This window comes from Aspergillus viridinutans (genome assembly GCF_018404265.1).
Source record: "Aspergillus viridinutans IFM 47045 DNA, scaffold_4, whole genome shotgun sequence".
Taxonomy (NCBI): Eukaryota; Fungi; Ascomycota; class Eurotiomycetes; order Eurotiales; family Aspergillaceae; genus Aspergillus; species Aspergillus viridinutans.
The window spans coordinates 2,763,963-2,777,799 of NW_025091220.1; the positions used below are offsets into that span (position 1 = coordinate 2,763,963).

The 13,837-nt window shown below is 50.4% G+C and overlaps 5 protein-coding genes across 5 annotated transcripts; 2 read left to right on the top strand and 3 right to left on the bottom strand.

The window, feature by feature from the left end:
• Positions 1–315: 315 nt before the first annotated feature.
• Aspvir_006912 (putative succinyl-CoA synthetase subunit alpha) lies at positions 316–2,824 on the bottom strand (the record flags this gene model as incomplete). The annotated part of the gene is made up of 10 exons (XM_043270101.1): positions 316–402; positions 450–742; positions 789–820; positions 885–1,495; positions 1,551–1,758; positions 1,813–2,195; positions 2,244–2,387; positions 2,441–2,554; positions 2,614–2,621; positions 2,671–2,824. The coding sequence occupies 10 exons, from the start codon at positions 2,822–2,824 to the stop codon at positions 316–318; spliced, it is 2,034 nt and encodes a 677-aa protein (XP_043126036.1).
• A 1,484-nt stretch (positions 2,825–4,308) lies between these two features.
• On the top strand, positions 4,309–4,905 carry Aspvir_006913 (uncharacterized protein; the record flags this gene model as incomplete). Its single annotated transcript, XM_043270102.1, has 1 exon — positions 4,309–4,905. One exon carries the CDS (start codon positions 4,309–4,311, stop codon positions 4,903–4,905), a length of 597 nt encoding a protein of 198 aa, XP_043126037.1.
• Positions 4,906–5,414: 509 nt separating this feature from the next.
• On the bottom strand, positions 5,415–5,758 carry Aspvir_006914 (SUMO family protein SMT3; the record flags this gene model as incomplete). Its single annotated transcript, XM_043270103.1, has 2 exons — positions 5,415–5,471; positions 5,540–5,758. 2 exons carry the CDS (start codon positions 5,756–5,758, stop codon positions 5,415–5,417), a joined length of 276 nt encoding a protein of 91 aa, XP_043126038.1.
• Positions 5,759–7,320: 1,562 nt separating this feature from the next.
• Aspvir_006915 (nucleoporin Nup84/Nup107 family protein) lies at positions 7,321–10,779 on the top strand (the record flags this gene model as incomplete). The annotated part of the gene is made up of 6 exons (XM_043270104.1): positions 7,321–7,383; positions 7,450–7,687; positions 7,746–9,797; positions 9,857–10,187; positions 10,245–10,369; positions 10,433–10,779. 6 exons carry the CDS (start codon positions 7,321–7,323, stop codon positions 10,777–10,779), a joined length of 3,156 nt encoding a protein of 1,051 aa, XP_043126039.1.
• Positions 10,780–10,990: 211 nt separating this feature from the next.
• Positions 10,991–11,805, bottom strand: Aspvir_006916 (putative urea hydro-lyase/cyanamide hydratase; the record flags this gene model as incomplete). The annotated part of the gene is made up of 2 exons (XM_043270105.1): positions 10,991–11,199; positions 11,250–11,805. 2 exons carry the CDS (start codon positions 11,803–11,805, stop codon positions 10,991–10,993), a joined length of 765 nt encoding a protein of 254 aa, XP_043126040.1.
• Between the last annotated feature and the right edge of the window lie 2,032 nt (positions 11,806–13,837).

The following is a 13,837-nucleotide window of genomic DNA, read 5'->3' on the forward strand; positions in this document are numbered from 1 at the left end:
TGGATTTGATACTCGAATTCTTCATGCTTTACTTCTACCTACTACCTATACAGTCAAGAAAAATACTAACATTGCTCTCACCATGTTCTTCTGCGTTTTCCCCTGGATGTCTTGTCAATCTCAGTATCCCTGACAAACCGATCATCGGAGCTTGCGTGGCTCCCGTCTTGAGTCCAGCCACGGTGGATCAGAGCATACGATGCCATTTCACAGAATCCGGACAACTCGATTTCTCGTCTCCTGTCAGTTTACTATTCTTAGATCTACGACGAAACGAGTCAAATGACTGTACACTTTGGTCCAATGACTGGCTATCTACGTACTCCTGGCCAGGCTGATCGCTTTTTTGGCCGCATCCTCGAAATTGTCAAAGGCGTGCAGGGGAAGGCCACTCTCAGCAATCTGTATCAGTCAGCTTAGTCAAGTATACCGTAGTAAATTAGACTGACCATCTTCTGTCCGATCTCCTCGTTTGTCCCCCGCAGTCGTACTACCACCGGGACGCTCATTTCCAAGTCTCGAAAAGCCATGATGATCCCCTCGGCGATCATGTCACACCGTGTTAGGCCGCCGAAGATATTGACGAATATGATCTTGACCCGTGGATCGGACCGAATGATCCGGAAGGACGATTTGACCGTTTCGGAAGTTGCTTTGCCCCCTGTGTCAAGGAAGTTGGCACAGTGACCGCCATGGATGGACAGGGCATCAACGGTGTTCATCGCTAGGCCCGCGCCATTGACTATCCGGTCAGCCCTGACTGTACTCTGTAGCATAGGCAAGCTCACCTAGTGTCCCGATGCTTCCCTCCCCTTGTAGCCTATATAGCGCTCCTTAGCAAATTACTCACGAGGTAGACTGTTGTCCTCCAAGCAGAGGCATACTTGACATAGACGATTCCGTCCTTTTCCGCTTCAACCTCTTCAGGGACCTCTTCTTCCTTGTTTCTGAGCCGGTGCACATCTTCCTGACGTCCCGAGCTCCGGAACGCCGCATCGTCAAACCCGAAACGTGCGCCTCGAACTTGCATCTCGCCATGGCTGAAATTGGCCCGGACTTCCAGTAGGTAGGCTTCTTTCTCCTTGAAGATCTCCCAAAGAGACTGTGTCAGCTCTGCCAACTTTCCGCGTGCTGTCTCTGGAATTTGGAGATGGGAGGCAACAGCTTCGAGGACGGGGCTGGTAGTGCTGAACTTTTGTGTCGTATAAGCGAATGGAAATCTAGCAGAAGACGCTTGAGCAAGATCAGGTCTTGTAGAAGCAACCATGCAGGGGGACAATGCCGTTCTGTCCACTGTCATTGTGAGCAAGACATCCGAATTCGAAGGAGCTGCCTCGTTCACCGCGATAGATTTCCGCTTCAGCATATCCAATGCCTGAAATTCCTTCACATAGAGAGATCGCTTTTGTATCGACCATGGCGATACACGACTCCTACCATGTGAGAGACGTCGCATCGTATGTAGGCCTCTTCTTTGGCCGCTAGAACTGATAGGCTGGGATTGTTCAGTCTCGCCAGTCGCCACGAACTAGGCTATCACACAAACTTACCGTAGCATTCGACATGGTTCTGTGAGCTAAAAGCGCCTTCATTCCCTGACCAAACTTTTCTGGGTGATCGACCATTGTCACTCCAGCGCCCTCGAGAGCTTTGTGCTTGGCCTCTGCATCTGGCTCTCCAGGCGCTATCCAAGCGCCGGCATGGCCCATGATCCGACCAGGAGGGGCCTCTCGACCGCCGACAAGAGCCATAATAGGTCTAAGTAGTGTCAGTTCTCGAGTGTGCCAAAGAACATCTTCGGACCGTACGTACTTTGAGTTGGCGGCCCTCTTGTTGTAGTCTCGAATCCACTCTGCTGCATCAATTTCCGCAGTTCCACCAATCTCCCCTACCAAGATGATACCTTCTGTGTCAGGGTCCTCCTCAAAAACCTTCAACGCATCGACGAAATTGGTTCCCGCCAGTACATCTCCGCCCATGCTGATACACAGGCTCTGTCCAAGACCAGCGCGCGTCGTCGATGCGACGGTCTCGTAGCTTAGTGTTCCTGATTTAGCTACGATTCCGATCTTTCCGGGGGAGAAACACGGCAAAGGTTGGAATCCGATACGGCACTTGCCAATTGCAGAGATGATTCCAGGGCAGTTGGCTCCTACCAGCCGCGTTTTGGACTGGGTCTGCAGCATAGAGTGCACCTGCAAGATGTCAGCTATATGAGAAGTCAATGTTCCCTATCTACTAACACGAAGCATATCATGAATGGGGACATGCTCCGCTACAGCCACAACAAGCGGAATCTCTGCCTCAATCGCTTCCTCGATGGCCTTTGCTGTCTGGTTTCCGGGGACATAGATGGCTGATGCGTCGGGCTTGGCCCTTTCTTGAGCCTGCATCTATGAGTACGGTGTCCATGAAGGATTGAAGCCAGGAGTATTCGTACCGCTCGCACTGAAGGAAATACAGGAAGTCCTAGATGCTCACCCTCCACACCGGGCTTTACACCTCCTACAATCTTCGTACCCCATGCGAGGGACTCCTTGACATTGGCAGTAGCCTTTGATCGTCAATATGACACCATTCTGGCCGTCCTGGAGAGTCATAGTTTACACATACCTGCCGTCCTGCAAACGTTAGTTCATACCACTGAATGACACGCAATCAAGAGCGCACCTGTGAATCCCTGAAACAAGACTCTTGTATGCGCTCCTATCTTGAGATTCGGAAGGGTGTCCGCATAGCTGGACTTCCATGATGATGTTGAGAATCGCGAGAGTCTCAGAATGGGAGTTCTCCGTGCCCGTAGAGGCAGGGGCTGTAGACCCATCATCCTACTGCCAATGGCACGAGTTAATATAAACAACAGTCCTAAAATCCTAAGGAACTAAAGCACCGTCGAAAAGTTCCCTTGAGGTAGAGATGAAGGGTTCTCTAAACGTTCAACCAGCGATTGAGCGAAGTATCTTCCCCAGGGCGAGCGGATATCCCAATCTACCCTCAGTAATGGCCCATCACTCTTGGAGAAGAACCGGTTATATAGCGTTGATGGAGCATAGGAAACCTCGGGAAAGCAGCCCAAAAGCCGCCGGTCTCGGAGAACCCCCGCCTACCATTTTCGAGAAGATCTACATCTTCTGATTGGCCTTCTCGGAATGGGCATATTAGTCCCCTACTCGGGAAACCATTACTTAGCGGCGAGCGCCTCACGTGCTCTATCTTCATCGTTCGAGACAGCATTTGATAACGTAATCGGTAAGCGAGCGGCGCGTGTAGGCGAGCGGCGCACCTCTGAATGCCATATAAAATGACTCTTTTTAAGGCCACCATATCTCAACAACACAAAAATTTAGAACAAGCCAGTAGATACTGTTAGTTTTGGGGCGCGTCTTAGTGACTATTAATTTTTTCAAGACTTTTTTTTCTGTTGTTTGAGGCTATATCTACTGAGGAATTATAAAATACAAAAGATACCACTCTGTTATACGTTACTAAGAGGAATAACAATATTTAAAGCAGTGCTTCTGTGTATACTTAAATTGCACTACTTATTTACTATATATATGGAATTATACGCTCTCTTAATGTTTTGTTGTTGAGATATTGATGCTTCAAAAAGAGTCATTTTCTATGGAATACAGAGGTGCGCCGCTCGCCTTCATGCGCCGCTCGCTTACCAGTTACGTTAGTAGATATCCATCCAGAAGGTCGTAGTAGAAAGTGTAGGATAGATAGACAAGCAGTGAAAACGGACCAGATCTACTCCGCTCAACACCAAATTTCAATCTGATGTCATACATGCGATTGGGCCTCAGGATCTCCAATTGCTGTAGGTAAGACCGTAACGACGGAGGATAATCGAGCGATCTGTCGAATCTCAATGACTTAAAGGGAGAGTTGTACTCGGATAAAGGGCAAAAGGCAGTAAGTAAATCAACAGTTGGATTGTTCATACGATGTGGACAGCAGAAGAGCCAATCAACAGCTGCAACCTTAAATACTCGGCGGGGCTCAACTCCATGACTGACGCCATTCATTCCTTTCAGTGCTATTAATATCTGCATTCTGGATTCAGACCGTTGAGTCTCGAACGTCCATCGATTACCCACGTCGTATATATATATATATATATACGTATTTTATAATTCAGGACCAGCTGGCATGGCCGCAAAGTCCAGCCAGAAATCCCAGGGTCTGTGTATATTTTCCATTGCAAATTACTCTCCCTTCTGAACGAGCTATTCCACAACGTATTCGTGGACTCTACGCCTCTCCCCTCACAGCAAACCACCTCGAACCACAACTAACCCGCCAATGTCAATCCCAGCAGCCAGCCCGGAGCTCGAGCAATCCGTCCGCCAACTCTCCCTCAACGACAATGCCCCCATCAAAGACATCCCCCGCCCAACAGTGAAGACACCTACCACCAAAAAGAAGGCCCCTGTCGTCGCAGACTCCTGGGAAGACGAAGCAGACTCCGACCCCTCCCTGTCTGAGATCGAGCAAAGCCGCTCGTCGTCCGCAGCTACACCCGACCTCTCAACACTCTCGCCCTCCGTCAGCGCCAGCGCAGAGGGGCCGCTCGATCCTCCCCCGACGCCCATCTCACCGCAAACATCCCAGCCCTGGGTGTCGAGCGCGCCCTTGCCGGGGCGTGCGTTGAGCTCCTCCCCGCCGCAAGGGTCAGGGTCTAGGTCGCCGCCGAGGAGGCCGGAGAAGCAGACTGCTGTTGCGGGGAGGTTGATTGCGGGTGCGTTGGGGATCCGCGCGCCAAAGAGAACGGAGGAGCAGCGGGCGTATGATCGGGCGATAAAAGAAAAGGAGGTTCGGCGGCGAAATCGGGAAAGGGAGGAAGAGGCGAAGAGGAAAGAGGAGGAGGAGAGAGCGAAGGCTGCTGTTTGGGATGAATGATTATCCTGGGCTTTATATGTTTGGATGCAGTGTCTTATGTCTCGTTCTTGTTCAGATATGGTCTCGATGGCGGACTTCTGGGTAGTTTTTGGTCGTCTTCTCTTATGATGTTCCGGGGAGAGCCTACAACTCTATATACTCTATATACTCTAGTACCGTCTTGGTTCGCGACTACGAATGCCAATGCCAGCATTTATATGAAGAAAAAATTTCATGAACAGATATGATTCATAACTCATTCGCGTCAGATGCCATGCAATGTGAAGTGTTCAGGACCGCATATTCACATTCTCTTAACTCTCTTAGCTTTTTCCACTTTTTAAAGCGTGTAACAAGTCTGTATTCCCAAAGAAAAACAACAAATCTGAAAGTCAGAAGAGCACTCAGGTCAAGCAAAGCTTGCCGGGGCCAACGAAAACACCTCTACTCCGGTGATCTCTCAAAATGCGAGCAACGAAAAACTGAAAGACGATGAATTCATTGTATTGGCGTATCCCAGAGAAGCCTGTCTAGCCGCCAATCTGCTCCTGGTGAACCTCCAGAGTATCGCCATCGGCCATTTCGAGCTGTATTGAAAGCGAGTCATTAGTCTACGGGTTCGAAGACGACAGAGACAGAGGAATGCTGCACGTACAGTGTCAGGTGTATCTTCGGGACGCACGCGGGTACCGTCAAACAGGAAACGGACGGTAGACAGCTGCTTTCCCTGGCGCTCGCAGAAGGCGTCCATGAGCTTCTTCAGCTGTGTTGTGCGCTTGATCTTGAAGAAGACCTCGTTGTTGTTATCGGTGACCTTGATGTTGAGATGCTCGACCGGGGCGGGGGCTTCGCTTGGTGTTCCGTTGTCGGCCATGCTGAAGGGTGATCAGAAGATAGACGGAAGGATGAGAAGGCTGCTGTTACTTGAGAATGCCTGAGATCGACATGACTTGTCAGTGTTCGTCCGGAAGTGGGGAAGTCGCATACAAGGTGGAGGGATATCGATGCCGAAGTAGGAAATTCAAACTCACCGGTAACTCTTGAGGGCGAGTGTAGAGATCACGAAGCGCTAGGAATGAGCAGAGGGCAAAGCGAAAAGAACTGGATATGTGAAGGAGTATTGAAGTTGTAGGAGTAATTCACGCTGGAGATGATGGAAGGCGACGGACCCCACCGCCAGTGAAAGAGTGGCGGAGAATCTATTTTGCGGCGCAGGCCCAGAAGCAGGTTGGATAGAGGCCGTATGGAGTATTTATTGTAGGTGTTTCTGGCACTGGAAACAATTCATTTACAATACCTCAGATATCTTTCATGGAGATCCTAAAGTGCCATTTAAACCCCTCTGAAAGATCATAGAATCCCAATTTGAGACAGTCACTTGTGTTGTTGGAGATTTAACTATTGCGTCATGGTAAGAGAGTTCTGAGTGTGAAGCCAATTGAGGCTCAAAGTGAGCTAACAGCAATTGAACGGCAAGGGGAATTTGAAAGATGATCTGGCATACGATCCTCCGTGTCATCCAAGAGCTGTAGGTCAAACACATCCTCATCGTCGTATAGATATGTTTGTACTGACCAACCTAGTGCGCGATTCAAGGTACTTCTGATCACCTGTGGATAGCATCATGGCCCCAAACGGACAACATTCAAGGCTAACTCAAGTAGCTTGCCTAACCAAGAACTCATACAAAGAAGAGAGATGCCAGGCTCAGATCAATGCCTTGTACGAGTGCTGTAATGCTTTCTACCAAGAGAAAGGAGAGGATGCAAAAACTCCCAGTTGCCCTAAACCAAGCTTGCTGAAGCTGAGGATGAAGCAACAAACTCAGGGGAATTAAAGATCTTATATAGAGATGCTCTTCATGGGGTACAAATCGCTGTCGACATGTCTACGGAATAATAAGTTGATGCCGGTCAAGAGCAATGCTGGTGATTTTTCCAAAGTATGTGACAGATTCCTTTGCAGTCTCAGCTCCCACAATGAGAAGAGCTAGGCTAGTTGAGGAACTGCCAGATTGCTCTAAGACAATCTTGAGCACGCAGAGAGGCCGTATGACCTGAACGAAGATAGAGAAGCTGCTCGTCCCGAGACTCTAATGATTGCCTATTAGACATTTGATGAAAGAAAAGAAAAAGAAGAGAAAGAAAACAGATCGTGGGAATTGAAATTTTATGCGTGTCTGCGTATCCGCGCTAGTCCATATCAGGCTTAGTTACCAAAACAACGCCCAGCCAACGGGGAACCCAAACTTTCGCTGGGCAAAAGTGCTGGAAGTCCTGCCTCCCAAACCCTCTGGGAGCTTGCTATTATTATCGTTAACATTTATTTCTTCTCTTTTACAGAGCGTATCCCCTAAAGCGGAGGCTCTCTAGTCACTCCGGACATCAGAGGGATTGATATCATCTTTTCAAGGCGCTCACTGCGTGCGTCTACTTCATGGCTCCTTTGTCCACAGCGGTGGGCTCTGAAGCTTCCACTGCTGGCTTTACATCGGTCAATGTTCGTTCTTCCGTTGGGTTGCGCAGACTGGCCATATTACTATACTAACTGCTGTATTACCTGCAGTCGCACCGTAATACCTTCAACGATCCTGAAATTATTGAAATCGATGACGATGACGACGAACCCATGGAGGATGACGAGGAAGGAGATGAAGAGGAAGAAGGCATCAATGATGGGGATGAATACGAGGATGAAAGCGTGGAAAATGACGAGGAAGAGGACGAGTCGGAGGAAGAGTCCGCCGAAGATATGAATGGCACCGAATCGCCGTTAGATCTCGTTCCTGCGCCGAATGGCCGAGGTATATTCTTCTAGGTATCCGGTAACTGGCGAGAGAATGCTGACTCGATCTGGTGAAGGTGGTTCAGACGTGTTTACCCCCGGCTTATTCACATCGGCCGGCGCACAACAGGCGTTACATCCCCTTCGCCGCACAGCGGACCGTGTGACGCGCCAGATCGAAGCCTTTGCGGAGAGGTTGGATCGCTTCAAGCAGAAAGGTCGCACCGACGATTTTGGAAATTACCAAGCGGCGTATCAATTGGTAAAAAGCTACCAGGTTCTCGCGCAAGATGCGATTCAGGATATCTCGAAGCAGAACACCCTGAAACGCGCGAAAGTGGGCTGGAGCACAAGTCGAACCAACGGTGCCGCATCGCATGATCCCAAGACGGAGGAGGAGCTGCAACGGTTACAGCTCGAGGCAAATACTTGGCAGCTTCTTCTCAACCTCATCAGCATTGACGATCCCCCCAGCAGAGCCAGCTGCAAAAAAGCGCAAGAGACTGTCTTCCAGAAGCTCCATCGGTATTCGTCTGATCGCGAAGTCTGGGAAAGTTTCCTCAGCGCGGACCACTACGCGCTCGAATGCGTGATTATCATGAAGTGGCTGGAGCACACAGCGACGACTACGCCTCAGGATATTGATTCGCTGATCTCCGAGCTAGAATCGCAGGCGGAGCGAGGACAGGGACACTGGACACATGGCTGGCTCTACACAAAGGAGACCATCAAGGGACAGAAGAGACTTCGTGCTTGGCCTCAGCCTCTCGAACCCAAGGACCCTGGCATCACGGCGTCTCTGTTGACTTCTGACGTGTCGGAGCCATTGATTACGCAATTGGATCCGGATGCGGTGACCCGGCAGAAGCAGCACCTTCAGAAGCAGGATCAATTCTACGAGCGCGCGACTTGGATGACCTGCTGGAAGATGTTGAGACAAGGAGAAAATTGGACCAAGGTCCGGGATTGGGCCGAGGAACGGCTGGAAAACTGGAAAGCTGTCAGTTTATGTGGCTCCAGTGTTGATCCCGCGTCTGGGGGTGAACGGACACCTGTTGATGATGGAATGACGCGCATGATGAACTTTCGCTCTCAGGAGTCCTGGCGAGCGGCTTGCTCTGCTTTGGCGCGGAACCCTAACATTGAAGATTTCGAACGGGCTGTCTATGCGCTACTCTGTGGGGAGACCGAGGCCGCATTCAAGGTCTGTCAGAGCTGGGATGACTACCTCTACGTCCACTTCAACAGTGTTATTTTGTCACGCTATCAAGGATTCTGCAAACAGTTCCGGCGCAAGCTGAGCCACTCGCCTACTGCGCCGGTGACCTTCGTTCCGGAGCCCGTTGGATACAGTGACTTCAACAAGTTTGTGCAGTACACGAAGAGCAACGAACGCATTGGAGTGGAGGCGCGCAACCCGTACCGCACGATTCAAGCTGCGATCCTAGGCAAAGGATATGACACATTTTTCTACTCGCTAGCCAAAGCAGTCTCGCAAGTTGCGAAGACGGGCTCTGAGGATTCATTTGTGCCGGATCTGTCCCCAACCCATGTGGACGACTCGCTACTCATCGCCGCCGAGGACGACGATGCACTACGGATCGCGACGCATCTGTACATCATCGCCAGCTCCATTGGCTACGTCCGTTCTGACACCCAATTCTTTGAGACGGCATCTGTAAATGTCATCGGTTACATCGCAAATCTCGAGGATGCTGGCATCTACGAGGCGATACCGCTTTATGCCTCCCTGCTGCCTGCTCAACAGACCCACTCCGTGCTCGGCCGCGTGCTGATCGAGATCCTTGACCCGAGAGAGCGGAAGCAGCAAGTTCGATTGATTGAGAAGTACGATATAAATATCGAGGCTGTCTTGGAAGAGCAGTGGAATTGGATCAGCAGCGCTGTCTCTGCAGTTGAGCACACGAGGACAGTGAAGCGTTATCCCAAAGTTGTGCGCAGAGACGACGGAACCCGCGAGTTGGTACCAGTGAAGACAGACTTTATCGGAGCCGAGATCTCTCGCTCAGACGAGCGGTTGATTCGCAGTCTCGAATGGCTCCGGTACGTTGATGGACAATGGGGCAGGATATGCCAGCTTGGCGCTTTTCTGTATAGAAAATTCTACTGTGAGTCTCCCCTTTCTTTCGTTCGCTAGGGCCAACGATGCTGATGTCTCCCGGTGAAGTGTCCGGCAAACTTGCTGCGGCACGAGAGTTGAGCCGACGTATGAGGCTATCCGACATATCGCGTGAATCGTTTGGTTTCGACGTGGCGGAGTTCGGATATGGTATTCCAAACGGAAGTGACCGTGCGACTCCAGAGCCTAGTAGCCCGACGAAGTCGAGACTGCTGGGGTCTGCGCACAAGCGGAATCGGTCTATTCCCAACGGCGTCCCCTCGGATGAGCAAACAAATATTCTTGTGATGCAGTCGCAAACGATGCGAGACTTGGAAGAGCTAACGCTGGCGTTTGACGGGTTGGAGCGGTTCGGCCTGTGCTGGAAGAAAATTGACAAGTGCGTATCGAACTATGTCTGAAAGCGGGGCTGTCTACTGACTGATGTGGCATTTAGGAGCAAACGTAGACGGGACTCTGGCGCAATCAAGGATCTTCGGGATGAGTTGCAATATACTCTGGATGAGATTAGCATGCATGTGGACGCGGTGCTGGACGAATGGCTCACTGCGCCCGCAGACGGTAAGATTTACCTCGCAAGGCATGGTCTGCTGGGAGTCTTGCTAATGAATTCTTGCGGTATAGAAGCGGAAGAGGCGGAGCTGGAAGAGATCCGGGTCACCTACATCCCCGAACTGTTCCTGGACTATCACAATGCGCTGTACTTTTCCGCACACGTACTCACCAGCGAGATTCTGGTGCAGTGCATGAACCTGGCGATGCAAGTATCCGAGAACGAGTACCTGACGCGCAGTTTTGTGTCGTCGCGCCGGATGGCGGAGCTGGTCGACGCGTTGGCGCTGTCGAGTAAGGCGATGGTCCAGACCCGGGCCAAGCCTGGCAAGAGACTACTGGGAGGCGAGTCGCTGGGCATCTGGACGGTGGAGGTGCCCGAGGATGAGGAGCACGAGTTTCTCCGTCAGGCGAAATGATGTGAAATACCCACGTGGACATTAAATGTATGTATTATAGGTAGGATTTGCTTCCATGGATGGGTTGTTGCAGGAGGGCAATCGGGTAGAAACAATTGCATTCGGGCTGGCCTTGGGCATTTGCGGCGCTTTCAACATACAGATGACAGATGACTGGACATTGCAAGTTCTTACAGATTCATTCTCCGCTAGCTACGCTAATGGTAAGTTCTCATTCATACGGCGCCATCAGCTTATTCCCCATGATTTTAGCTGGGAACTCCTCCTCCCCCAGCGTGGTAGAATGCGCCCACGGCTTCAGCCCGTTCTCCTTGCGAATGACCCCCGCAAAGCAACTACTCCACTGCTTCCGGGGATAATTCGCACAGACATCCTCGATCGTCCGCGGATTGACGAGGTGGTCATTGGCGCCGGTATTATCTACCCATGTCATCAACCACAGAAGGGGAAAAAATTAGTACAGTACATACCCAGCAACGTCGCCAACTGCAACAACTGGCCCAGCGCCGTGATCATGCCCTTCTCGCACACATCCTGGTGCCGGATGATCGCCTCGGCGACACTCTCCGCCTGCTCCCTCGGCGCGACGGTCCCGATGCCTGCGCCGTCCCCCGACTGGCCCGCGGGATGCTCCACGCTCGACTGCAGGACCTCGAGGGCGAGGAAGCCGCCGTAGAACTCGAAGCTGAGGCGGGTCTTGCGCGTGTTCTTGTCTGTCGTGCCGAGGTCGTGGAGCAGGCAGGCGAGGAAGTAGGTCTCGTCGGTGAAGGACCAGGTTGGGAAAGCGTGGCGTTTGATGGCGAGGCCGAAGTGGTAGACGCGGAGGGAGTGGTGGTAGGTTTGTTCGGAGAGGTTGGCGCGGGCGTAGGCGTCTATGCGGTTTGCGAGGGGGGTGGAGGGGACGGGGGTTTGGGTGGTTGGGGTGAAGGGGGGTGAGCCGGGGATGTTGCTGTTGAAGAGGGTGGTGCAGGAGGAGGGGACGGCCGTTAGGCCGTATGTTGTTATGGGGTCGAGGACGGTGGTCATTGTATCGATGGTTATATAGATAGTGTATTGGAATTGGTGGTGGTGTAGTGTGGTGGTAGTGGTTGCTGTGATGTATGAAGAGATAGAAATGGAAGCGGTACTCGTATGAATGATCTCATTGCCTTCTTTGCTTGTCCTACCTCATCTACACAAGCTAAAGACATTATCTTCTTGTTGCCTATCAGGAATTGAGCTCTATTCTGCAGAGACAGCGTGCTCCATGCGTTGTAGTCAGGTGAAACCTTCTAGAACACAGTCATCTTCCATGATCTTCGGCTAAACCAAGCTACCCTTAAGTCTCCGTTGTAATTCACTGACTATAAAGTCATGTCTATCAAAGTATGAGGATCTTCCAATACCATAGTCTATGTCATGATGACATGAAGCCATACATGTTGGTAGCCATATCTATCATTTATGGAACCAAAAAGTAAATACCCCAGTACCTCCAGTAGTCAGATAGAGATCCTAGGTCACAGACTATCGGCTTGGCATACCAATAACCATATATCTAGACAACAAATGAGATAGCAAAGACAAACAAATGCTGGCAAAGGGTGATAGGGTAAAAAGCTGGACTCTTCGATATATTGGTCAGTTATACTCCGTAGCTAGGTATACTCGCGACTCATGCACGTATTATGTTACGAGTACCCCGTACGGAGACGGAGAACAAACAGACTTAGACGACCTATGGGTCTAAAACTGCACAGCCCACTTGCCAAGCCCATCAATCATTTCCGAACAAGGAGATAGGTGGACCAGGTGCCGGGGGTTTGTATAGAATTGGGCGATGAGCGGCATTCTTCTGATTCTGCAAGTGATGTCCGATAGAAAATCATGACCATAGTATTAAGGTAGCATGAAGTATGGACGAGGGAGAATCAAATAATAATACTATCATAGTGCTCGAGCCATCCTCAAGAGCTGGAGGTATAATAGATTTTCGGCTGCGTCAGTGGTTATTCTTCCTGGTTAGTAGCATGGTAAACGGAATTTTGATCAGCAAATGGTAATCGGCGCAATGGATTGACGCAGAAGATTGTTTGGTCGGATGTATCTATCCGTGTATGAGTTGATGTCGTGGCAATGATACGTTGCATTAATTTCCCATGTTCCTTAGGTTATGAGGGTGATTGCATTGGTTCAGGAGGCATAGTTCAACAACTACTTAGTACTCCCTATATAGTAGACTACTCACCCCCACGCCGTACTTGTACCTGACAAGAAAATAGTCAAGGCAATTCAGTGAGTTCATTCTCGGTATGAAAATCATGGCTGATGAAACTATCGATTGGGGGAAAAAAGAAAGGAGGTGGTGTCATGGCGAAGCGAAGGGGAGGCGATTGAGGCAGTGCAAATGCAATGCCAAGTCAAGTACCAAGTCCCTACACCGTACACACCTCTCCTTGATGAATCAAGGAGACGTGGCAAGATAATCCATTATTGACCTGCAATTAAACCTGATTTTGAATACTCATCCTCATCCAGTTGTCAACCATCCCTCTCCCTTTATTACGTTATATACCTAAGATAGAATGGACAGAGGCAGCTAGCCAAAGAGGAAAGTCCCTAAGTCCGTGACATGCGTCAGTTCTGCAAGCAGTTAAGATTTAAATTTTAAGCAGTTTGTTTTCCTTACAATACCGCCGGTCTCGATCCCGGAGCGGGTCCGCCTGGGGCTTTGTGGCGGCAGGACCCCTGTCTCGTGACCTGTCATTGGTGGCTAGAGTGGGATCAATGGAACACACTTAAAATCTGTAATGTAATTACAGGATTACCTACCCCAGGACACATAGCATTGAGCACTTCTTTTCCAAAGGTTAGGTAGTGCGTACAGTTTCTCCTACATCTACCTCATTGTGTGCTGTGAAGCCCTGAATGTGTAGCATCAGGGATATTACAGCTTCCCCGGGGCTTTCATTCATGTTCTGAATAGTACCAACTGCTGCACTGTCCGAGACGCTTAGTCTTCCATTGACAACAATCAGCAGCTCCTAACGACATTGCCTGGCGAGGAATTCTCGTCTGT